The 24,563-nt window shown below is 44.5% G+C and overlaps 1 protein-coding gene across 5 annotated transcripts in view; it reads left to right on the plus strand.

The window, feature by feature from the left end:
• The first annotated feature begins 296 nt into the window (after nt 1–296).
• Nucleotides 297–24,563, plus strand: part of vps13c (vacuolar protein sorting 13 homolog C) — a 54,502-nt gene continuing 30,235 nt past the window's right edge. Inside the window, exons 1-51 of one of the 5 annotated variants that reach the window (XM_085287201.1) lie at nt 297–511; nt 1,873–1,916; nt 2,311–2,353; nt 2,852–2,947; nt 3,294–3,326; nt 4,317–4,418; nt 4,912–4,974; nt 5,449–5,523; nt 6,891–7,000; nt 7,076–7,135; nt 7,217–7,276; nt 7,448–7,528; nt 7,910–7,967; nt 8,108–8,235; nt 8,311–8,417; nt 8,509–8,683; nt 9,051–9,113; nt 9,196–9,334; nt 9,413–9,513; nt 9,885–10,027; nt 10,158–10,350; nt 10,559–10,673; nt 11,121–11,257; nt 11,629–11,761; nt 11,971–12,088; nt 12,183–12,315; nt 12,580–12,652; nt 12,770–12,870; nt 12,988–13,141; nt 13,267–13,343; nt 14,032–14,091; nt 14,353–14,503; nt 14,581–14,697; nt 14,792–14,895; nt 15,698–15,865; nt 17,438–17,473; nt 19,000–19,304; nt 19,582–19,726; nt 19,805–19,913; nt 20,285–20,418; nt 20,612–20,768; nt 20,890–20,969; nt 21,083–21,142; nt 21,581–21,737; nt 21,816–21,935; nt 22,016–22,119; nt 22,276–22,443; nt 22,743–23,047; nt 23,640–23,787; nt 23,992–24,012; nt 24,233–24,371. In XM_085287201.1, the coding sequence (XP_085143327.1) occupies nt 412–511; nt 1,873–1,916; nt 2,311–2,353; nt 2,852–2,947; nt 3,294–3,326; nt 4,317–4,418; nt 4,912–4,974; nt 5,449–5,523; nt 6,891–7,000; nt 7,076–7,135; nt 7,217–7,276; nt 7,448–7,528; nt 7,910–7,967; nt 8,108–8,235; nt 8,311–8,417; nt 8,509–8,683; nt 9,051–9,113; nt 9,196–9,334; nt 9,413–9,513; nt 9,885–10,027; nt 10,158–10,350; nt 10,559–10,673; nt 11,121–11,257; nt 11,629–11,761; nt 11,971–12,088; nt 12,183–12,315; nt 12,580–12,652; nt 12,770–12,870; nt 12,988–13,141; nt 13,267–13,343; nt 14,032–14,091; nt 14,353–14,503; nt 14,581–14,697; nt 14,792–14,895; nt 15,698–15,865; nt 17,438–17,473; nt 19,000–19,304; nt 19,582–19,726; nt 19,805–19,913; nt 20,285–20,418; nt 20,612–20,768; nt 20,890–20,969; nt 21,083–21,142; nt 21,581–21,737; nt 21,816–21,935; nt 22,016–22,119; nt 22,276–22,443; nt 22,743–23,047; nt 23,640–23,787; nt 23,992–24,012; nt 24,233–24,371 (5,803 nt within the window). In that variant the 5' untranslated portion in view covers nt 297–411. The remainder of the gene's footprint in view (nt 512–1,872; nt 1,917–2,310; nt 2,354–2,851; nt 2,948–3,293; nt 3,327–4,316; nt 4,419–4,911; nt 4,975–5,448; nt 5,524–6,890; nt 7,001–7,075; nt 7,136–7,216; nt 7,277–7,447; nt 7,529–7,909; nt 7,968–8,107; nt 8,236–8,310; nt 8,418–8,508; nt 8,684–9,050; nt 9,114–9,195; nt 9,335–9,412; nt 9,514–9,884; nt 10,028–10,157; nt 10,351–10,558; nt 10,674–11,120; nt 11,258–11,628; nt 11,762–11,970; nt 12,089–12,182; nt 12,316–12,579; nt 12,653–12,769; nt 12,871–12,987; nt 13,142–13,266; nt 13,344–14,031; nt 14,092–14,352; nt 14,504–14,580; nt 14,698–14,791; nt 14,896–15,697; nt 15,866–17,437; nt 17,474–18,999; nt 19,305–19,581; nt 19,727–19,804; nt 19,914–20,284; nt 20,419–20,611; nt 20,769–20,889; nt 20,970–21,082; nt 21,143–21,580; nt 21,738–21,815; nt 21,936–22,015; nt 22,120–22,275; nt 22,444–22,742; nt 23,048–23,639; nt 23,788–23,991; nt 24,013–24,232; nt 24,372–24,563) is intronic. The other 4 variants (XM_085287371.1, XM_085287286.1, XM_085287460.1 and 1 more) reach the window with 4 other exon arrangements.

Raw genomic sequence — 24,563 nt, forward strand, 5'->3', positions numbered from 1 at the left:
GTGCTGCTAACACACTGTTGGGGTGTCTTGCTTTAAAAATATTATTCTTGTTCAAGAAAGTTTTTATGAGCATTGCATTACTACAGTCACTGTAATTGGGGACCCGAGTGCTGATATTACACACAGTGCGTCCTCGGAGACTTGAAACACAAAGAATCTTTTCTTTCACAAACCAGGTCGAGGAGAAATCACACACACCCCTCCAGCTCTGACTCACTCTCACCTGACTGATTGATCGATGCTCTCCTTCTCACACACGCACTGGTTTCTCACACAGACGGAGCTAATCGACCAGGCAGAGCAGTCGAGCTCGGAAGCTGTCAGACTTGAATATCTGTCATCAGCTGAGCCGGAAATCAGGGGAAAGCTGACGGTGACCCTGTATTTGGGTCCATCCCGGAGCTTTCGGTCATGGTTTTCGAGTCTCTGGTCAGCGACCTGCTCAATAGGTTCATCGGAGACTACGTGGAGAATCTCGACAAGTCTCAGCTCAAGATCGGGATCTGGGGAGGTGGGTTCTGCAGCTAGCTAGGAACTGTCTCTGTTGTACACGCATCCGAGCCAGACTCCGTTCGAAAATTTCTAAATTTAGTGCTTGCGTCTTTTTGCACAACTTGACAAGTATAATTAAAGTGTCTGAACACATACTGTAAAGCGATAGAGTTTATTGATAATATCGGCATCAATTTAAGCTGTAATTTAGTATGTGTTCTGGTGAAATTTTAACTTTCGTTAAAGCTTCGTCTGGTGTTTGGGCTACACCTCCACTTAATATACAGCGAAGTAGAAGCGGAAGCTACTGAGTGCTGTGGTTGAATATTATTTTTTGCTGACTGGGGATGCTTTAAGTTTGTTAAATGTTCGCCGAACTAAAGAGTGACTCACAGCGAGAGGATAAACACGGACATGTGAGTGTTTTCACGTCCAGCTTTCACAGCGACTCGTTGTTATTGAATTACCGGATATTACAACGAGGTCAGGCGCTGGAGGGGGACTGAACTTTGCAGCCCACATTCGGGTCCAGTAACTGCAAGCAGACGGACCCTCAGCCCGCTGCACATGTCCTGGTGTTTGGGCCTCATCCAGATACCAGATCAGTCAGCGTGAAGTGGCGCTGAAGTTAAAGTGACACACAGAAGGTGCATTCAGTTAATTCAGTTAACCTGCAGCTTATCAGACACACACACACACTGCAGCACGTCTGCGGTTAAGCCATTATCATCAGCATGGTTATTTTTGTCACTGCTACACAGACTGATTAAATGCTTTCACTTAAACATATTAAAATGATGTTACAGCAAAGCCACGGCTGGAAATTTAATTGAATAGTCTTTCATGAGGAAGTTAACTGGGACTCATTAACCTTTTAATGTCTGTTACTTGTGCAATATAACAAGCAAACATCCTCAAGTTAGTTAGCCTTTGTGTACATGTTCAAACCAGTTTCAGTAAAAACTCCAGGACATTACATGTCAGTAATATGTGAACATGGCAGAAGTGTAACATGTGGGCAATGTGCTGCCGCCTGTCTGGCTACATTCCTGCTTCCTAATGTTTCCTCATATCTGTAAACATGCTGCTGGCACACATGAGAAGGAAGCTTCTCTCCACTAATCAAATACTGGCTTAGCTGCTTATGGAAAATCACCTGAAGGATTTCACATCCAGGTGGATCCTGGGCAGGTTTATCGATAAAACTGCTGTAGCAAAATCAGGCTGATACACCCGAGTATTTGTATCAGAATGAGTTTAAAGTTTTACCTTAATTTTGCCAAATGAAGCATTTAAAGGGATACGTGTGAAACATATGATTCTTTTTGTAAACACACAATCAGATATGCTGACTCTGATTCTTCTTCTGATTTCTTACAGGAAATGTTGTCCTTGAGAACCTGCGAGTTAAAGAAAATGCTCTGGTAAGTCCCAAACCTCACACACTGACACGTGCAGCCTGTGGTTTAGTGTGATGATTTTATAGAGTGGCCTGAGCTTTTAATGTAAAGGAGTCTGTTTTTGGCCTTTGTACTCTGCTTGGTTGTCACATGGTGTTGTGATGGTGTGATAACTGTGGCCTCCTCATGGTTACAGAAGATTGCTAGCTTGTTACATCATATGTGTTGTAAACACAGGCTAACCACATAATCTGTAGGCTGCAAAATTCTCACTTCCTGTTTGCTCTGAGATGCTTTAGTAGTTTGGAGTGTGTTTTGAGTGAGAATACTCAAAATGGCAGAGTTTAAGCCTGGACACCTGGCTCGTCATCCCTTTCCACAGGCCATGGTGCTAATAGTGTGTGCATTTGCGTTTCAGAGTGAGTTTGATGTTCCCTTCAAAGTGAAGGCCGGACAGATCGGTGAGTTCTGATGGTTGTTATTCACCTCATGCCATCTTTTTTGAAGCTCTTTGTGTGCTTTATTGCTTCACATCACAAGTCAGCCATCCCCATAGACCAAATATGTATCTACCCCCGCACACACACCCTCAAAACCTCGACGTTAGCATTTTGACACAGCAATGCTTCTTTTTTTTTTTGGCAGTAGCCTCAAGTGATCATATGTAAACATAATGGTAGGGTGGTAAATTCTTAGTTAATGCTACCAAACCTGTTTAGCAAGCTGCTGAAGGTTTAAGAGAGCAATTAAAAATCTAAGCTTACTCAGCTCCTTCCTGTTTAATCTGATGATGATCAGCTGGAAGTGATATCCCTACGTGCACGAGTGCAGATAGCCAGCATAAACACAAACACACCAAAAGCTGGACCAATCACCAGCATCTAGAAGACTTCTGTAAGGGTTGGGATGTTGAACATTTTCCTTTTGATAATCAGAAAGAATCTGTGTTTGTGTTTCAGGGAAGCTGACTTTGAAAATCCCCTGGAAGAACCTCTACAATGATGCTGTGGTTGCCACATTGGAGGGTCTTTACCTTCTGGTTGTCCCTGGAGCCAGTAAGTTATGCTGAATTTGCAGATAAGCATCTTTCCAGGCAAGTGTCACATGAAGTAGAAGAAGAAACAGGAAGTTGAACTCAGAAGGTGGACGATACATTTTCTTTTGAGCTGGTAATCAGTTGTATACAGCTTATGATAACTCCTATATACACACACACACACACACACACACACACACACACACACACACACACACACACACACACACACACACACACAGGAGAGAGGGTTTTTTTTCAGGCTTTTCTAACAGATGGCATCATGGAGGCGTGGCTAGTTTACTAACAGTGTGTTGCTTTTGATAAAGGAGTGTTTTCTCAGCTTTTATGTGTGTGTGTTCCAGCTGGATCTCAGCTGAAAACGAGTCCGTATAACGGTAAGCTACCAGTTCAGAGGTGGAGGTTCGGGTTTAGGTCCGATCCGTTCTCTGGGCTTCCTGTCAGGGCTGCACGATGTCAAAAAACAAATAAGTGTATGATAACAGCGGTTTAACTTGTAATCCGTTTTTAAATTCCTTCAAAGTAAAAGCCTCTATGCTGTTAGATTAGTGGAGAGCTTTTACTGTGAAACTGCTACAGCTTTGTGTTGAATTTGGATTTAAGGTGTGTAGAAAAACCTTTCAGGTAAAAACAAAAAACAGCAATTTCCAGTAAACTTATCGTGCAGCTCTGATTAACCGTCTCGGTGGTTTTGTGTAGAGGTATCTGGTTTCCCGTCTGGGGTTCTTCCTTAATCTTGATGTAGGGATTTCTGAAAACTAATCCTGGGATGTTTCAAAGGGATATATGGGGATCTGGAAAAGGTTTGTGTCCAGTAGGAAGAAAAACTCCCTTTTAACCAGGCTCAGGGAGGGGCGGGGCCATCTGCTGCAACTGGTTGGGGTGAGAGAAAGAAGTCATATTACAAGTGTAATATGTTTTGTTTCTTTTCTATAAGCGGCTCTTACTTAAAGACTGATTGTAACAGTTTTTTCATGTGATCCTGTTTTGACTTCAAGTAACCCAAAGGAGCAGTTTTGCTCTGTGCGCAAGAAAAACAGAACCAGAGATGATATGCAAAGACAATGTTTGCGCAACAAAGCGAGATACACAGCAGCATGCCAGTAAATGCTTTATAAAGATGACAACACCTTGAACACATTTGTAAGATACACAGTAACTCCTGACATGCTGAATGTAAACTGAACTTTAGTTTGTTTGTGGTGAAACTCCACAGGGAGCTCCAACTACACGGAGAGGTCCCGTGAGGGACGGCACGGACAAACTGGCTCTTTATCCAGTAGGAGGAGACAGTTCAGAGCAGGCACCAGGTCGACGCTGGTGGAGGTTAAAACTAACTCTGGCTTTGTTTTGGTTGTTTTTCTCAGCATTAAAGTATGATGCAGCGAAGGAGGAGCGTTACCAGCAGGAGGCCAAGCAGAGGGAACTGCAACGCATCGAGGATGCGCTGCAGATGGCCGCACGCAGGGGTGAGTCAGTCTGACCTCAGTGACACCTGTGGATACCTGTGGATTTTTCTATTTCCTGCTTCATTTGCCATCTTTGCTCTGCTAAATTTTCCTGTGGTTTTAACTTTCGCTTCCTCCAGTTCACATTTTTCCCACCACACAAACAGGCACAGTTTTAGTTCCTCCACTTGGTGTTTCTGCGAAGAAACCAGAGTCTCAGTTTAGTCCTAGATATTTTTTCAGGGTATTTTTAAAAAAACATTTTGCAGCACTGAACTCAGATTTTTTTTTTGCAGGTTTGCAAACTAAACAGCTTAAGCTACCAAATAATTCTCATCCCGTATGTGCAGATTCTACCCAGATGTGTGTGTTAAGTGTCAGAGCTTCACTGTGAGGTTTCAGGTCAGAAGTGTCCAAACCAGACCGCCGCAGTGTGTGAATCATGTCCTGCACAGGTGAATGGATGAATGTATTAACATCCTGTTTGTCCCGTTCATGCTGCGTTGGCTGTCAGCATCTCAAACCGGAGATCTGCTGTTCAGTCTGGAGAGCGTGGTTTACAAGGAGCCAGTCAAGGGTAAAGTGCACAGTGCGGCACACACAATGAAACATAAAAGTTAACGCACACAGACACACAGGTCGGCGTCACACACGTGTGTAGGTGCATGCTGGCATCAGAAGGTAAGGCTGCATTTCACAGCTCTTCAGTCCAATAAAAGTCCAGTTAAAAAAAAAAAAGCTTCAGATGTTCAGGGATTTGAATTTGAATCATTCTTTGTTTGTTTTTTTTGGCCATATTGCTCCATTAATTAGCCGTTTGCCTTTAGTTAATAAACACACATTATCTCAGAGCTCACTCTGATTATGTCAAGAAATGTAAGAGGTGCTAGTTTGTATCTCTGCCCCCCATCTGTGCTCTCGGGCTCGCACATGTTCAGCAGTTTGGTTTTAGTGTTGAATGTGTGAGTCTTCTGCTGCTGCTTCCTGCAGTCTGTGTGCTTTCGGGCTTTTCTCACACTAACTGCCGTCTCTTCCTTTAACGCTGCCAAAGTCCCAAAAGGACGTAAAAAACACAAAAAGCACAAAAAAGCCTTGAAGAAGCTGAAACGACATGACCACAAAGAAGGTGAGTTTCACATTTTCACTGAGTTTGTGCTTTAAAACAGGCGCGTGGTCCTTTTGTTTGGATCAACCATTCAGAACGATGTTACTCAGCTGGGAGATTCTGTTGTTCTGGAAAGATGGTCTCATAAGTTGTAACAGAGAGTGATTATCCTTTGACTTATACCATTAATGAAGCAGACTTTTATCATTCAAGGACCCGGGAGCATTTTTATAAAGTGGTTCATGTAGAGTATCGGGCTTACGAGAGACACCAGTGTTCATGTCAGGTTAATAATATACATATAAGATCTTAAATAATACAGTGCCAATACAGAATTACCTTCCCGTTTAAATAAGGTTTCTGAAGCCACTTCTCTTACACACTGGGAGTCTCTCTTCTGACAGGAGTTAGGCAGACTGCCGTGCAGCATCCCTTTTTAGGCTGTTAGGTTGTTAAGTGATGAGCTGGACATGAATAGAGCGCACTGTGGAGGACCTAATTCCTAATTTGTGAATACTTGACTCTTCCTGTGACTTCTCTGCTCCTTCTTTCTCTCTGATCTTTGAGCTTTTGCTAGCTGCTCTGTTAAACTGCACTGCTGTCTCCTCTACCTTACCTCACAGGTGTGTCTGAGTCACTACAGTCCTGTTTTTAAGCTGAATGAACTCAGTACTGCAAACAGTTCTTCATAGTAGTTCAGTGAAATTATTTATTTTTGTTTAGACATTTTTCCTGTAAGGCCCCAATCACACATGCCTAGAGACCCACCCGGAAACCACTGGTTGCTAGGAGAAAATGTGTAATGCTAGCCACATAGTGAGTGAAAAACCTCATCTTTGTAGTGGCTCCATGAGGTCACCAACAGCTCGCTAGGCCTGTGTGACAGGGTCTCTTTGCAGTCTAGTCCATTTGGATATTTCGATGGTTATGCAGTGTGTTTTCACATTTAAATTCTGGTAAAGGTGTTCAGTGTTATTTAATATGCCAGGTGGTACCACCAGCCTCCACCCACCTGGTCACTATGATCAACACAAAGCCTGTTGGTCCTCAAAATATTACACTAAACGAACTGAAACAATAGTTTTGACTGATACCACTTATAAATATTCTAGAAAGATTGCAGTTTTACTTTTTATTATTTTGGCCATTTCTATATGGTAGTGAAAATCTGATCTGTGAAGAGGTCAGTGTGAAATCACAAGACAGGTAGCATCAGTTCAAGCTGATTTGATATTTCAGGATCTCTGTTACATATTGGTTTCTTGGACCTGCCTTTTAAAGCTCAGAATCTTTTTATGAATGAACAGAAACAAACCATCTGTATCCAGCGTGAAGTAAAAATGGTATGAATCCAAGTAAGACTTGCTTTATACTGTTTATTGTTTCAGACAAACCCAAGGAAGAAAAGAAGGACACGTTTGCGGAGAAAATGGCCACTCAGGTGATTAAAAACCTGCAGGTGAACATCAGCAGCATCCACTTGCGCTACGAAGATGATGTAAGTACTGATCCAGGTTCAAATCCGGATACTCGTTAAGGTGAGTCAGCTCATGTCTGCTCTGTTTTGTTTTAGCTGTCGGATCCACAGCGCCCCCTGTCTATGGGAGTGACGCTGTCAGAGCTCAGCCTTAAGGTAACATATACGCATACACACTTCCAACTACCTGTGCAGTTGCTGTTGGTACATCGCTGTGTTTTCTTTGGGTTTTTTTAGACCACTGATGCGACCTGGAAAGAGTGCATCCTGAACGAGGCAGCAAAGATCATCTATAAGGTGACAGATGCTCTGCTTGCCCTCTAATTCTGTGTTCCTTGTTATCTGGTGTTTGTAAGCTTAAAGCTTAAATTGCACGTCACCTGTGTGAAGGATGCAGAATAGCTCATCGGTCATGTGATGTGGATCGATCCATGATTTTGATTGCTGCTGTTTACATGTTTACCGCAGCTCGGGAGTCTGAAGTCTCTCTGCGCCTACTGGAACGTCAACAGTCCGATCTTTTACAAAGGATCGTGGGAGGACATCGTGGTGAGTTGGGAACAGAGTCACCTGATTTGAGCTGATTCTTAATTAACAATAAAAATATAACAAGAATAAAAAGTAAAAATAAAACTAATGATAAGTGAAAAGGCATGTAAATGTTAACTACAGCTATAAAGCTGTTGCTTAGTCCTAAACCTTTAATTTAATTTGAGCAAATAATGAGGTAATCGTCATCATTTCATGGAGTCATCCAGTGATCCCTATGTTGGCTGTAACCAACCATAAAGGGAGACACTGTAAGTTGCATTAATTTCAACAGTTTGCAAGATGAGAGCCACAAATGTACGTACCTGTCAGCCGAGTGACCCTAATTCTGTTGTCAGAGGAAACATTCACGCTCATCGTCTGTCTCCTCCTCTCGTGCAGGGCCAGCTAAAATCTGGGATTTGCACTAAGGACCAGGAGCTTCCTCACTATCAGTACAGTGAGTTCAACACTTCTTTTAAAAGGAGGAACAGCATTCACATAGTTCAGCCTCCCTGTTCTGTTGCATTTCTGTATTTACCGTCTTACACTCAGTGAAATCCACACAAATTTCACCCATAAATATTTTTCTCCCTGAAGTTTTCAAACCAATCTTCGCTTCGGCTAAAATATGCATCAACCCGAGCGCTGAGCTGGAGCTGAAGAGTCCGAAGGCAGATCTTCAGCTGGAGGTCCAGAGCATTGCCATCGAGATGACCAAACCACAGGTAATATGAGACCAAGATGGGAGGCAAAGACAGGTGAGACTGTTCTCTAAACATTCCCCTCGGATTCCTGTACAGTACCTCACCATGGTGGAGCTGCTGGAGTCCATCGACTGCATGGTGAAGAACGCCCCCTACAGGAAGTTCAGGCCGGACGTCCCAGTGAAAGGAAATGTCAAACTCTGGTCTGTTTTGTAAAGTTTACAATTCGGAGATGATCAGGGAACAAAATCGACTCAGAAACTCACAAATATTTGCTTCCTCTGCCTCTCTCAGGTGGAAGTACGGCGTCAACAGCGTGACAGAGGTCCACATCCACCCTCTTTCACACACGTGGTCCTGGTCTAACATTAAACGTCATCGGGAGAACCTGAAGGCTTACAAGAACGCCTACAAGACCAAACTGCTGAGCCAGGGCAAAGTGAGCCAGGAAACTGAGCAACAAGTCCAGGTAAAGGTGTCTCTGTACAGCAGCGCCAAGCTTAAACAGAGCGCACACCCAACAGAAACCACAGTCGCTCACATGTAGCTGTGGTGGTGAGTCAGAGCTAACAGTATCAAGTGGGAATTTTATCTCCACCAATTACACAAAGCACTCTGTAATCTTCCACCACTCTGCTGAAGATGACGAAGATGAAGTAACTTAAGATCACTTTAAAATGAACGAAAATTCCAGTCATGTGTTTGATTTCTGCTTTTTTGCCTTAGTTACTGAATGTAACTAATGAATCCTAATTATGAGGATTTTGGCTGCCAATAAGAGCTCATAAAGAAGCTGAACTTTGCTGCTGCTGTTTCCCTGCTGTTTGCTCCTCCAGGATCTCGAGAAAGTTCTGGATGTTTTCAACATCACTCTGGGCCGACAACAGGCGCACATGGAGGTAAACACAGTGACTGAAATTAGACCAGAGGAGAGTTCAGGCTAGCTATACGCCATATGCTCGTCTTCCCCCCCCCCTGCAGGTGATCAGATCAGGACAGAAGGTGGCAGCAAAGAAGGTGGCGGCAGGACAAAAGCAGGGAGGAGGTTTCTTCAGCAGCTTATTTGGGAGGAAGGCTAAAAAGGAGGAGCAGGCGCCAGAGGAGAGCAAAGAGCCGGAGAGTAAGTGATATTCAGATTCCCCTTAAAAACCTCGCTCTGTCCAAACTGGCGGCTGAAAGCGTGTCTGCCGTTGTTCAGGTTCAGGACTCGACCAAATCATGACCGCAGAGGAGAAGGAAAAGCTGTACACAGCCATCGGGTACAGTGGCAGCTCTCACAATCTGGCTTTACCCAGAAAGGTAAACACACCTGCTATCTGCATGCTCGTGGGCTTTGTAGATGATAAGTTCAAGTTTCCCATTGTTGCCTTTAGCACCCTCATCAGAGCAAACTATATCCAAGTAAACACTCAGTTTTAATTATCCGGTTGTAAAAATCTGACACTCGGATTAACCGTGTGAGGTGTCTATGCAAAGAAGCATTTCATGCTTCTACAATCATGCTGCAGCGTCCTCACTCAGCGGCTGACTAATTATAGACATTTTGTTTTTCATCATTTACACGCCCACAAATGTCAAATGAAGCGCAGATTTGAAAATACCCGACTCTACTTGAAGCAGGACCCAGACTTTTTGGTAACACTGAGCTGGCGTGAACTTGTCTGTTTCAGTATGTAGCTGTGATCGTCAATTTCCAGCTACTGAGGACTTCGGTCACGGTCAGAGAGGAACCCAATGTACCAGAGATCCTCAAGGTCCAGATGATCGACCTCAAGACGAAAATCTCTCAGAGGCCCGGAGCTCAGGCCATCAGGTCAGGGGTTTTTATTTTACACACATGAAATAAATCAACCTGCTGAAATATTCTAGTGCTACTTTTGGTGGAAGGTCCACATATCCATGTCAGTCTGACTGGTATTTGTATTGACCCTGCTCTGCTGCAGGGTGGAGACGACCTTGCAGCACTGGTATGTTACTGGTTTGCAGCAGCAGGGGGCGACGCCCTCACTCATCGCCTCAATGGGCGACTCGTCCTCGTCTCTGCTCAGCGTTTTGTTCGAGTTGAACCCCGAGGAAAGCACTGGTGACCAGCTGCTCAGAGTCGAGTCTCAGCCTGTGGAGATCATCTATGATGCGGTAATCGTTCTGATCACGTTTGCCTTAAACCACCTTTCACAGTAAATGAAAGCTGCTTGTCTTTCGTATGTTGCGTTCATTTAGTTTCTGTTAGTCTTACTGGTGTCTGTGTCTTCTTCTTCTTCTTTAACCCATTTAAGTGTCTCTGGGAAGTCAAAGATGGTTGTTTCTTATGATTCCTGTCTCTCTCTGTGTTTTCATCCTTCAGCTGACAGTCAACAGTATCGTCGACTTCTTTAAGACAGAGAAAGGTGTGGATCTGGAGGTCCTGACCACGGCCACACTCTCCAAACTGGAGGAGATCAAAGAGAAAACTGCCACAGGTCAGTAACTATTTTCTGTTCAAACCAGCAGTTACGGTGGAGCAGGGGTCCATTGTCCTCACGGCTGAACAGGTTATGTAGTCCTATGATGATCAGGACTGTTGGGTCCATACCAGGACTTTAACCTCCTAGGACCTGGCGTCCACATATGTGGACATCACATTTTGGGTTATTTAGACCAAAATACTCAATTTTGCTCTACAAGGGCCTGATATCCACTTACGAGGATGTTATGCTGCTACTGTTCTATCGAAATTCTAAACGAATATCCTCATATGTGGCTCTTATTTTTCTTAGAAACATAAATCAGGAAAAAAACCCAACCTAGTAATTCTTTGTTTTTACATTCATCGGGTCCCAATCAGCCCAAATATCAAAGAGAAATTAAAAATGCATGCCGTGGAAGAGTTCGGGTCTTAGGACTTTAAGGGATTCATGTCTCTGCAGGTTTGTCTCACATGATTGAGACTAGAAAGGTCCTGGACCTGAGGATCGAGTTGAAACCGTCCTATCTGCTGTTGCCAAAGTCGGGCTTCTACAGCAGCACGGCGGACCTCATTATCGTGGACTTTGGCTGCTTTCAGGTCAGTCCTTTTAGTTTTACCCCTGCTTTTAAGATGAAAATACCTTTTTTATAATATTTTCATGATGATAACCAGTTTCTTTAATATTCTCTAACTATAAAAATAATAAATACACATACTGACCTTAAGAAAGTCAGCTGTGTCTCGTAAAAATTTCCGTTACAGTACAGTTTAAGTTCTGGATATTTTACAGTTGTTTTCCTAAATTCCTGGTGTGCCTGGGTTTTGCCTTTTTATAGAACTGGCCTCATAAATGTTTTGTGGTTTGACCTTACAGCTCGTAGTGCAACAGATAAGACAACAGCGTGAGTGTTTACAGGCCTGCACTACAGCCTGTCACTTAACACCAGTGTGTATTTGTTGGTCTGTAGTTAAACAGTGTTGAGCAAAGCGGCATCCGGTCGTCCACTTCCTCCTTCTCGTCTCTGGAGGAAATCATGGATCGAGCCTATGACAGATACAGCGTGACGCTGAGCCGAGTTCAAGTGCTTTACAGCAAGTCAGGTACATCAGCGCACAACAACAGAGCTACACATACACAAAAGTGCAAGTATTGAATACATATAAGGCATATAAGCACCAGCTCATTCACCATATTTATGTTAACGAGCAGTAGAACAGGTGTACCTAACAAAGTGGCCAGTAGGTGAACTGTGTTTCCTCAGATTACATCTGTTATCATTTTTAGTTAATTTGTCGTAACCTGATTCCAGGTGAGGCTTGGAAGGTAGCACGGCAGCAGGGTTCTTCATTCCAACACATCCTCCAGCCGATGGATCTCACTCTCAGTTTGGCCAAGTGCATGGTGGAAAAGGATGCCAGGATGCCCAGGTATGATTCCCACCGGTGAACAGGCGTTCAAATTCTCTGCTGACTCGTCTGCACTCACCTGTGCACCTTATCCAAATCGTTTCTGGCGTTTCAGGTTTAAGGTATCGGGCGAGCTGCCTTTGCTACACGTTAAGATCTCAGACCAGAAGATCCACAGTGTCCTCGAGCTGGTCGACGGCATCCCTCTACCCAACGTGGACTCCTCGCCATCCACCCCAACACTGAAGGTACGTTTGGTACAGACCGTTCGTCTTGCAGCTAAGCACTAATATAGAAAGGATATATTGGGATTGGAGGAGTGAGTGATGATGGAAACTTCAGAGCAAAAACATTTGGGGGGTGGTAGAGACAGGTGAAAGTTTGGGGAGTGATGGGGAGGTCAAGGGTGAGGACTGAGGGATGTTAGAGGGATTGCAGAGAGAACTTTGGGGAGTGAGAGTTACCTGCACTTCGATGTTTAGCTGACCGTGTTTGGGCGATTCTTGTTGTAGGTCTTGCCGTTGGTGGAGGTGAGACCGCGAGCACTTGACCTTCCCCCCACCCTCCTCGACACCATGGAAACGGGTAAGTGCTTGGTGCATTTCGACTGACTATTGTTTTTTAACAAATTAAAAGCTTTAAAGCTACGCTGTACGACGCTGTGGGCTGTGACTGATGCTGTCGTGCGTAATTTGTGTTCAGATTCGGATGAAGACACCAGTGAGAAATCAACAGATGAGGATCATCAGCGCTCGACTGTGGAGGATCTCACTGATGTTCACTTCAAGTTTGAAGTCAAAGAGGTGTGTGAATGTTTGGCTCTCGTGTCAGGTCATCATGCGACCCATGAGGAGGGGGTGGGGTGCGGTGTCCTAGTGTTAAATGAGAACGTGTGACCGAGCAGCGTGCGATGTGTTCAGGTGCTGGTGGAGCTGACCCGGCAGGTGGAACAGGAAAAGACTTTCCTGTCCTTCAGTATCTGTCACCTGGGAGCCGAAGGGAAGAAACGAAGCTTCGACCTGAGCGTCACCTCGTATCTGCAACGAGTCATGCTCGACTACTGCGACCTGCCAGGTAGCACAGATGCTATTAACATCATAATTTAAACGAATTCTTTTGTGTTGTGTACCTGTTCATAGTCTCCATTTGTAGTCGTGATATTTTTGTTCTTTTTTTTAAATGTGTTTTTGTTGTTTCAGGTGGTACAAAACAGCCTCTCCACCTGATCAGCTCCTCGGAGCAGGGCACCAACCTGCTGAAGGTGGAGTTCATCAAGGTAAGATTAAACACACCACCAGCAGACTCACCTGTTTGGTCTACATGTAGTACTGGATCTCACTGCTGGTGATCCTGCTCCTCAGATATTTCACTCATTTTAGGACATGGACACACTTACACTGCCATAGGGGCTCATTTCATTGTTGGGTTTTTTCTCTGTATGTATTATTGTAGGATCTACTGTATGATATAAAGCACCTTGAGGCGACTGTTGTGATTTGGCGCTATATAAATAAAATTGAATTGAATTGAACCCCCTATGAGCAAGCACTTTGGCGACAGTGGGAAGGAAAAACTCCCTTTTAACAGGAAGAAACCTCCGGCAGAACCAGACTCAGGGAGGGGCGGGGCCATCTGCTGTGATTGGTTGGAGAGAGAGAAGGGAGACAGGATAAAGACATGCTGTGGAAGAGAGACAGAGATTAATAACAAGTATGACTGAATGCAGAGAGGTCTGTTTACACATAATAGACACAGATTTGGGACAGGTCACAATCATGTAGTAAGTGGGGTCGTGGTGTGACTGAAGATTGTGTTGATGTGGCCAAAAATGGCTCAGAACACCACAGTTCAGATCGTTTTGCCTGGCGCTATCAGTCCGGTAACATAGTCAGGATCGGCCTTTTATCCAGCAAACAGAAACATGAACCCGCTGAACGTGTTTTTGTGTCTCTGTGCTGCCGCAGGCCGACCCCGCCGGTCCCAACTTCCAGACACTGTTTGAAAACACTGAGCAGACGCTGAAGGTGAGTGGGCGAGCGGTTCTTTTATTCCACTGTTAAAATCAGCATTTAGTCATTCAGTTTATGACTTTTTTTTGTTCTTAATACAAACAACACAAACATGTGACTCGACATTTGTTGGTCATTCAGGGATTATTTCCTGTCCAAGAAGCGCTTTAAAAAGTGTGGGTCTGGATGTTTTATCTCTGAAACAAATAGTGGCTCGCAGTCAGTCGGTTCATGATGCCATGCTTCCTCTCAGGTGTCTCTCTACTGCTGTTTCAGGTGGAGTTTTCCTCTCTGGACTTCCTCCTTCACACTAAAGCGCTACTCTCAACCATCAATTACCTGAACAACGCCATGCCATCACAGTTCAGCGGAGACAAAGACAAAGATGTCAAAAAGCAGGTGGAGAAGACTGGAAAGAGCCGGACAGGTGAGGCTTAACCATCTGGTTACAGGTGTGTCTTGAATGATCTTCATGTGACAGGATATGATTCTCGTTCTCTGCAGTATCTAAAGGAGCTAAGGATGCAGGAATATTCAATTTCAAGTTGGTCGCCATGTTGGGTTGTTTCCATGTGGAGGTGTGTGATGACCGCCGTAGCATCGCTGACATCAGAGTCCAAGGTGCGAACACTTGAGCTGAAGTGAGAGATAAAAGCACGGGCACGCTGACGGCACACGATCAAGCATAAATTGTGGTCATGTGACCTCTCTGCAGGAATCGACGCGTCTGTGTTGGTGCAGCCGAAGGAGACGGAGGTGTTCGCACGGCTGCGAGACATCGTGGTCACAGACGTCAACCCCAATACCATCCACAGAAAGGTCCGCAGCAGGAAAACTTGCTGGAATACTTTGTTTCCACAGTGTATTTGTACATGTGATATTTTTGTATACTATTTATGTAGCGCTGTAAAACTGTGCACCTTGCTTTCCCACAGGTCTGCTCTGAGTAGGAGATGCTCTGTATCTCATTGTACATGTGTATAGTGACAATAAAAGGCATTCTATTGTATTCTATTCTAAAGGCGGTAGAAAGACAGACTTCTCAGATCATTAAGTAGGATGTTTAACATTGATTTCAAGTGGATTACTCATTTCCAGCTCTATATTTTCATTCTTGAAATCCACTAAGGTTGTTTTTTATTACTCGCACTTTAAAGTCCTGTATCCTTTTATGAGCCTATAACAAGCTGCTTAACTGCCCTTCCTTTAAGGCCAGCTTTCTGCCTCTCATAAGCAGGAAGGCTTTAACAGCATCAGCATGTGGATCCGGCTGCTGTTCTGTCAGCCACAGCTGGTTCCCTGAGACAACCATAACAGAGAGATCCATTCTCACTGATGTCGTACAGACCCAGGAGTGAATATTAGCTGTCTAAAGCAGAGGTTTTCAAGCAGTCTGAAGCCTGAGCATCTGTCATGCTAACAGTACACGTGCCACAATATATGATCAGATCTGCTTTCTGCCTTGAGTCCAGACAAAGAAGCTACTTTAGAAGTTTGTGTGCACTTAAGTGTCTTTGTTTTTCTGTAAAAAGTCAGCTGGGATCTTTTAGTACTAGAATAAGTTCTGTACTCTGTCTCGAGTCATGGAAAGTGCCGCTGTGGTCTTTTCTTCACCCTGCAGGCAGTGTCCATCGTGGGTGAGGAAGTGTTCAGCTTCAAACTCTCTCTGTTTCCCGGGGCAACCGAGGGCGACGGCTACGGCGACATGTCGAAGGTGGACGGGAAGGTCACCCTGCGCCTGGGCTGCATCCATATCGTCTACCTGCACAAGTTCCTCATGTCTCTGCTGGTAAGGAGCGTCATATTTCTCTACACATTAAATGCACATTCACACTCAGCCCTGACCTCCACACAGGCGACCCCTAAAAGGCCAGATGACTGTTGTCTCTGTGTGGAGGCCGTTGGGCTCCTGGTTACGGTTGCCCTCCTGATTGTGATGGTGCTTATAGGTTAATGTATAAATACACAAACACATGTGATGGACACACACACACACACACACACACACACACACACACACACACACACACACTTCTAGTCTTGAACACATTTCATTTTTAAACACACATTTCGGTGTTTAAATGTGATGTGGGCTCTTTCTTTCATTTGGCTTCTCAGATTCCTATATCGAAGTATTAATTTCCTTCATTTGTTGTGAGTGTGTTGCTTTTGTTTCTGTGCTCTTCAACTTAACACAGTCACTAACTACAGAACTAGTCTTTGCCTTGTCTGTGTGTGGCCAATGTCCTCTATGATCCAGCAGTCCACGCTCACACATCTGCAGTTTCAGGTGACGTCTGCAGCACATAGCAGGATACCGTGAACAGTCTGACATGCTTCCTAATCAACCTATGTTATATTATCTGTGACACACTGTGGCCCAAATCTAATCGGCTCCGCCCTTCTACACTCAGCCACTCTGTGATCAGCGTGGCCGGTATCCTGCAGGTTTTAGATGTCCTTGATCCATCACAGCTGATTCAAATGGCTAAATGACCTCCTCAACATGTCTTGAAGTTCTCCAGAGGCCTGGTAACGAACTAATCCTGTGATTCAGGTGTGTTGACCCAAGGTGAGATCTAAAACCTGCAGGACACCGGCCCTCGAGGCCTGGAGTTGCCCTCTAGGATATCAATTAAGTACTTATACTTAAAGTGCTTAAAGTACTTTTTTGCCTCTTTTAAACTCGATTACTTTTCCTTTGTTGAATTCTACCAGGAACTGAGACATTCATGAGAGTTTATGCCACTATCAGACGGCTGTATCAGGATTATGTGCTTCACTTGCTAAAAAAACCCTTCTGTTTCCTATTCAAGCTCTTTGCAGAATTTCCAAAATTCTCTGCTTTGCCTTTTCATTCTGAAGAACAGGAGATAATTAGCAATGAGTTTTTTCATATACATGCAAGTGATTTTATTTATTGTGAGATTATTCCGTTAAACGTCCCTCTGTAAGTGTTTGAAGTCTCCTCCGTACCAGAACACAACCGCTGCTGCTCCTTAATGGTGGTTTATAAACCCATTCCAACCTTTTGATAAGTTAATTTCAAATTTCATTCCGTGTGGTTGACCTCTGTGAAATGAGTGAGTGTGAGTAGGGATGGACAGAAATTGGCTCCATGTCACTGTGAAATGAAACTGTATTGTACTCTATATGTTCAGTTGCTTTTGGCTTCAGCTGTCACTGTAATGTCTGCAGGACAGTCGTCGGGAATCAGCTTTAGTTTAAACTCTGAACTTCTCTGATGTGTTTGTAGCTGTAGAGTCAAATCAGAGATGTCTTGTTCCCTGTTGCATGACCTTTCTCTGCAGTTCTTTGTCTCTCATCTTTCTTGTCTTGTTGATGTGTTTTGTTCTTGCAGGCTTCTTTTAGCTTTCAGTATACATCTGGTGACGAGGTACAGCATCCAGCATGCACCTCTGAACTGCACAAAACCTTCTGCTTTAGCTTCACTCGACAACACCGCTGCACCACCAGCTTAAATATCATCAGGTTTAACGTCCCAGAGGGACCCTGTCTCTGTGAGCGGATTAACCCCCGTCTCTACCTTCTACTCGTTGGTCGTAGACTCGGGTTAATCTGAATGGCGCGATATGACGAGGTTTAACTTTGAGGGAGAAGGGAAGTGACAAAAAGACAACTTTAAATATACTCTCTGCTCATGCTTTCTTTGATCAGCTTCTCATCACATCTGTATTTATTTCTCATTTCATAACTTTAGAAAATATGAATACGTCTGACCTCCCATGACACATTGTCCTCAACTCATCAACAGAATGATGATTAACGGACTATAATGCATCATCTATTTGGAACCAGTTTATTTTTATAAATTAAAATATCAAAAGAAGTAAATAAGGAAAACTATTCATATGTTTAAGAAGCAGGAAACACATTTCAGTCTTTTTACAAAGCCTGAGCTCAACCCAATGTTGCAAAATAGCTGTTGGCTTGTAGGGCTTGCTTCACTTTCATTTTTCTAAAACGCTACTTTTAATTTTTATTATTTCATTACCCTTTTGTTTATCCAGGTAAAATCTCTTTTCCAAGAGCAACCAGGCCAAGAGGGCAGACGTACGGTGTAGTTCTCATATTGTGCGTTTATATTCGTTGTCAGTGCAATTTAATGGATGTCTTTAGGGTGTGTCAACAATCTGATTTCTGCAGTATAAAAGTAAACCCCACCTGCGTGACATAGAAATCCAGGCAGTTACAAATTTGTAGGATAGCCGACAGTCCAGCAGAATCATCCTCAATGAGCGTGTTTCCACCAAACTGTTACTGAAACAAAGCACATGAGACAGGAAGTCACTCAAAACCCTGAGCGCCACCCGTCTGAGACCAGGAGATGGTTAAAACAACTGGTTTGAATGTTCGGCAGAGTGAGCACGGACACAGGGAGAGATGACAGAAGAAGGAATGCTTTTCATGCACAGCATCTGACAGTAATCAGAGCTCACGTCCTCCATATGTGCTATGCAAATCACTCAGCTGCCCTCATTATCCCCCCCACACCCTCACTGCCACCCCCCCGTCAGTCACATGACCTTTGCCTGTGTGACGTCTCCTTAAAGCGGGTTTGACTTTCATTCTTGTTTCATACGTCAGTCGTGATATGAACCTTTTAACTTCTACACTCAGCTCGATATTTACGATATTAAAAATGTTCAAAAAACGTAACTAATGTAGTTTCCACGTCTCGGTTCCAACTCCTGATTTCAAGTGCCAGCTGGTGTGTAAGCGCAGCGACTTTAAAGCCTGCCATCAGCATGAGGTTCATATCCCTGTGAAGGTTTGTGAAACAGAAATGAACCTGTGCACACAGTGAACTCCTCACATTGGCCCTCTGACTTGCTCCTTCATGGCGTCTCTCTAAGTCTACTCAAGTCTGTCATCTCACACCTGATTGCTTTTGTTCTTCAGATGTTCGTCGACAACTTCCAGACCGCTAAAGAAGCTCTGAGCGCCGCGACGGCTCAGGCAGCGGAGAAGGCCGCGTCGAGTGTTCTAGACTTCGCCCAGAAGAGTTTCCGTTTGTCCATGGACATCAAGCTGAAGGCCCCACTCATCATCATCCCCCAGTCCTCCACCTCCTGTAATGCTGTGGTGGTGGATCTGGGTCTGATCACGGTGGGAAACAGCTTCTCTCTGCAGCCGGTGGAGGGTTTCCCTCTGCCAGCTGTGGTGGAGAAGATGGATGTCCAGCTGACGCAGCTGAAACTGTCCAGGTAACAACATAAGAAATGTGAATACACTGACTGTGAGCAGGGCTGGAAACAGTTCTGCTTTTGCTTAATTGTGTTTGTTGGTTTAAATCCAGCTAAACTCAGGTTGTTTAGACCTCACTGGGACTTAGAAATGGTACCAATGCACTGATTGCATCCAGTTCTCTTCATCGCTTGGCGTCTTCGTACACACCAGTTGATGGGAAATGTTTCTCCTCTTAGCTGCACTGAAACATGACGAAGGTCCAGCAGATAAAAACAGATTCCACTGTGCTTTCAGAACCACACTGAAGCGAGACTCTCTGCCCGACATCGAGATCCTTCAGCCAATCAACTTAGAGCTGCTTGTCACCCGAAACCTGGCAGCTTCCTGGTTCTCTAAGATTCCCGGAGTCCAGGTCCAGGGAGTGCTCCGGTCCCTAAATGTAGGTCTCTCTTGTTTTCCTGAACCAGGATTCAGACTCTGCAGAGTGAGACTTAAACCTTTATTGTGTATCCATCAGATGAGTCTGGGTGAGGAAGATCTTGGTGTACTGATGAAGATTCTAGTAGAGAACATTGGAGAGGGGAACAAAGAGCACAGCATGGATGTGAAGAGACAGGTGGCCCAAGGTGATTCACTCTCACAGCACATGATGGGAAATGAAATAAGTTGGAGAAAAGTCATTTTCAGCTTGTAAATTCAGACACAGCTGAAGTGATTATCTTTGGACTTAACCAGATCCTTACTCCAGTACTGTGAAGAACCCAGGAGCAAGTTTTAACCATGTTATGTTCTATGACTTGCAAATTAAACAAATATCTAGTACTGCCTTCTTTCATCTGTACAATAAAATGGTGTCTGGTTCATTCAGCAAAAGGGCAGAGCTGCAGGGACCCAAATCTGGTGGGCAGGTGGTGGTGGGTGGAGACCAGTATTTACTTTTTCTGGGCATTGAAACTGCACACACGAATGTGTTTTAATCACCGCTTTGCTTCCACAGAGAAAGCAGAGCTTGCAGAGCAGCTGGTAGATGTGGTGTCATTACCACCAGCATCTAATGGTGCTGTGGCCGCAACCAATGGAATTCAGAATGAAAACACCATCAGCGTTCTCCTCAACTTTGAAGTGGAAGAGGTACGAAATCTGCCAGAGCTCAGAGTCTGACTCACTTTTCCTCTGTTTCAAGAGAACATCAGTCTGTGGAGACTTTAGAGAGTCTGAAAGATCATTCTGTATCTGAAGAGATACAAAATTTTGCATTCATTGTTGCTCCAACATGTTGGCGCTCTGCTGTCATCTAAATGTGTTTTCTGCTACTTCTCTTAAGGTGCTTCTGACTCTGAAAAAGCCAAAGGAACAGAAGGAGTCCCCTTTCCTGGTCTTTCACGTCGCCCACATGGGCATTAACACAAAAGTCAGAAAATACGACATGAGTGCAGCAACATACATCCGAAAAATTGCCCTGAAGTGCCTCGAGTTCAAAGGTCAGAGCGTTACAGCACACCAGGGTTTACTGACACAAGTGTGTCTGTACTGGTTTCTTTGGTTGTGCATGTGCGGTCGAACATGTTGATGATGTGACAGCTTTGGTCTCTTCTGGTTTAGACTCAAGTGGGGAGCCGCTGTGCCTCATCAGCTCTTCAGTCGAGTCTGGAGCTGAACTGCTCAAAGTGGAGTATTGTAAGGTGAGGTCACCATGTGATTACCTGTTCATGCACGGGAGGTGGAGGCGAGAACTACGTGTGGGGTCGACGGTTTGAGATTCAGCAGTTTTTAATCAGCCTGTTTGTTTCATCAGGCCGACCGTGCCGGACCAAACTTCTCCACCGTCTACAAAAACACCGAGCAGCTGATCAATGTGAGTCATAGTTCATCACCTGCAGATCAGTACAGCATCATCTCTGCACATCTCATGGTCGTGTTGAAGGAAATGCAAGCTTGGCTTTAGCCCTGTTTGCACAGATCTAGTGTTACCAGGTGGATTTGTCTGATTTAGAAATCATTTTCACACTGCATCACCCAAGTTTTACTCAAATTTACAACACAGACACAAAAAATGCTCCACGTCACGTCATCCTGTTCTGATAGATTTGAGCCTGTTCTTTCTATGAACGTCTCTCTACGCTGTCTAACAACAAAACCTGTATTTGTGACGAGAGGTAGAACAGGGGAAAAGTAACTTAATAAAATACCAGTGATGAACGTGGCACCACGGGACTAAGATCTGTCACACATCCCAGGTGTTGCACATTTTTGAGAACCACTAAAATGCATCAGCTTTCCTCTTGGGTCGTAGGTGACTTTCACCTCACTCGACGTCATGCTTCACACCGAAGCTCTGCTGTCAGCCATTAACTTCCTGTCGACGGCGTTGTCATCTGGCGGCGGCGTTCCGTCTCCAGAGAAAGAAGTCCGACCAAAGACGGAGGATAAGACGGTTTCTGCGAAGTCCAGTCAGTACCACACACACCCACACACACAATGTGCGTCTGACTTAAAACTCAGCGTCATGTGTTATTTTTCTCCTGCAGCTGCCCTGGTGTCACCTGTAGACTCTCAGGTCACAGACCTGAAGGTGGTCATGGATCTCGGGGCCTTCAACGTCCTAGTGTGCGACCAGTTGTGCAACATGGCCGACATCAAGATCCAAGGTACTGAATCAGAGCTGAATTTTGTTTTCTGTGAGTTTTCACTACCAAACCTGATGTAACACGCCTGCTGTGTACCTCAGGTATTAATGGCTCGCTGCTGATGCAAGGACCTCAGACTCATATATCAGGCGGCATGCGAGACTTCATTGTTCTAAACGTTGATCCCAAAAGCTTCCACAAGAAGGTCAGTAAGTTGTCTTATATAAGAATGCTTCACTCCATTGTGTCAAAACTGATAACGTCTTCAGACCCTGATACCCCGGGACTGCTTTAGATCGTCCTGCCCTCTTGTGTTTGTGTTCTTGTGTGAGCTAACGGTTTCCCTCCGACTATGCTTCAGGCCATCTCCATCGTGGGTAACGAGGTGTTCAGCTTCAGCGTGAGTCTGACCCCTAACGCCACAGAGGGCGCGGGCTACGCCGACACCTCCAAAACTGACGGCAAAGTGAAGTTAAACGTGGGCTGCATCCAGGTGGTTTACCTGCACAGGTTCTTCATGTCCCTGCTGGTGAGTCACACGTGATGATTGAAAGTTAGTTTGTAGAACTGTTTTTAGTTTGACCCGAGCAGCTAAACCTGCACTGGTTTGTTATTTGTGTTCCCTCCTCCCAGTTTGATTTGTTTTTCTTTCTCAGTATTAATGTTGTGAGTTTTCTTTTATTCTTTTTAATTTTTGCCAATGAGAAGAAATGCAAAAAGAAACCTGGATCCAGTGGTTTTTAAAACACCTAAGAGTGCATGAAATAGTCACTACTGGACTGAAGAAAACTGTCTTTTTTTTTTTTTTTTTTTTAAATTTTCTTGCAGAATTTCACCAACAACTTCCAGACCGCTAAAGAAGCTCTGAGCGCCGCGACGGCTCAGGCAGCGGAGAAGGCCGCGTCCAGCGTACGTGACTTCGCCCAGAAGAGCTTCCGTCTGTCCATGGACATCAACCTTAAGGCCCCAGTCATCATCATACCACAGTCCTCCACCTCCAACAACGCTCTGGAGGTGGACCTGGGTCTGATTACTGTTGGGAACAGCTTCTCTCTGCTGGATGTCACAGGATGTCCGCTGCCAGCCGTCATCGACAATATGGACGTCCAGCTGACGAAGGTGAAACTCTCCAGGTCAGTGAAACAAAGCCTCACAGACTTGATCCACAGTCAGAAATGTTAATGGTGTTGATTAAGATTTTACAAAGTGAAATGAAAGAACCTGAAGACTGAAATCCTTAATGTCAGTAATGATGTTCTTAGAATAGGACCTTAAAGGAAGTCTCAGGAGCGTAAAAAGATGCAACTGGACTTCTTTAAGTCTGTTTCACCAAGAAGCTTCTTCAGTTTTTAAAAGTTTTAAAGCTGCAGGAAACCTCTTGGATAAGACGCGAGAGGTTTCAATGTCTTTTTAAGCTCCTAAGACTACCGTGAGCTTTAATGACTGAGAACCTCCACAGACGTGCAGGAAGGAAGACCCAATCTGGCCACCTGAATCTTGGCGCCTCTCCTTTGTGTTAAAACAGTGAAATTTGCTGGTCAATCTGAGAAAAAGGATGAAACTGCATGTGCAAGTAGTCAGATCAGGAATTCCAAGGATATTGTGGTCATGCTTGAAAAAAAGGTGCAGAAGCAGAAAGCTTTGAAGGGGAAGCTTTTGTTTTTATATGCAGACTTTGATTCGTTTCTCCTGTAAGCACATTGAGTCTTTCCTGTTGTGGCCCAGGACCTGCTTAGAGCCTGACTCAAACCAACCTAGCAGAGAGCTGCTTGAACCGGTCAACCTGCACCTGAACATCAAGAGAAACCTGGCAGCTTCCTGGTACAAGAAGATGGCTGCTGTGGAGATCGATGGAGATCTGAAACCCATGAAGGTAGGAGGAAGAGGAAGTTAACATGTATGCTTGTTACATTATTAAACTTGTAACCAAAAATCTTTCCCAGATTACAAGACGATATAAAAACAGAGTAGCTGTACAGTATGGTTGGTGTTTTAAGACGTATGTAATAATCTTCCTCAATAGAATAAAATGTGTCAGAAATTCCACTAATGATTTTATTCTTGTTTTTACAACCAGTCGACAAGTAAACCACCAAAGGTACAGTTTCCCCTGAGGACAGGCCTCTCTGTAGAGTTATATTGTTGCTGGTCTCGTCTTTTACTTGGAAGCTGGATGCAGTTTGTTTGTTGTGGTCTGTAGTCTGCGTAGACACCTCCAATAAGGACGCAGGTTTAGGCTAGGCTAGCAGCCTTTAGCCGTAGCCTCATTCTAGTCACAGCTGTAGACAGACTGAGTAGTGACTGATGCGTCTGTGCAGGTGAAGCTCAGTCAAGACGACCTGAAGGTGGTGCTCAGGATCCTGATGGAGAATCTGGGAGAGGCCGGAAGCCCGGAGCCCGCCGCAGCCCGGCAGGAGACCAGTCTGCAGGTCCGAGCAGCTGGAGCCACCCCGACAGGTCCGATTGAGTTTGTTCAGATCTTCACTCATCCAGAGTTGAACCCTGATATTTGTCTGGTTTCTGTGTCTGACTGATGACATGGTAAATGGACTGATTCTTATATAGCGCTTCTCTACTCTCCCGGAGTACTCAAAGCGCTGACATGTATCTGATATAAGATAGACCAGGATTATTTTGAACCCTAAATCA

This window comes from Mchenga conophoros, linkage group LG1 (assembly GCF_057382185.1).
Source record: "Mchenga conophoros isolate Kocher_MC1m ecotype Shallow Benthic linkage group LG1, M_conophoros_male_GT1.1, whole genome shotgun sequence".
Taxonomy (NCBI): Eukaryota; Metazoa; Chordata; class Actinopteri; order Cichliformes; family Cichlidae; genus Mchenga; species Mchenga conophoros.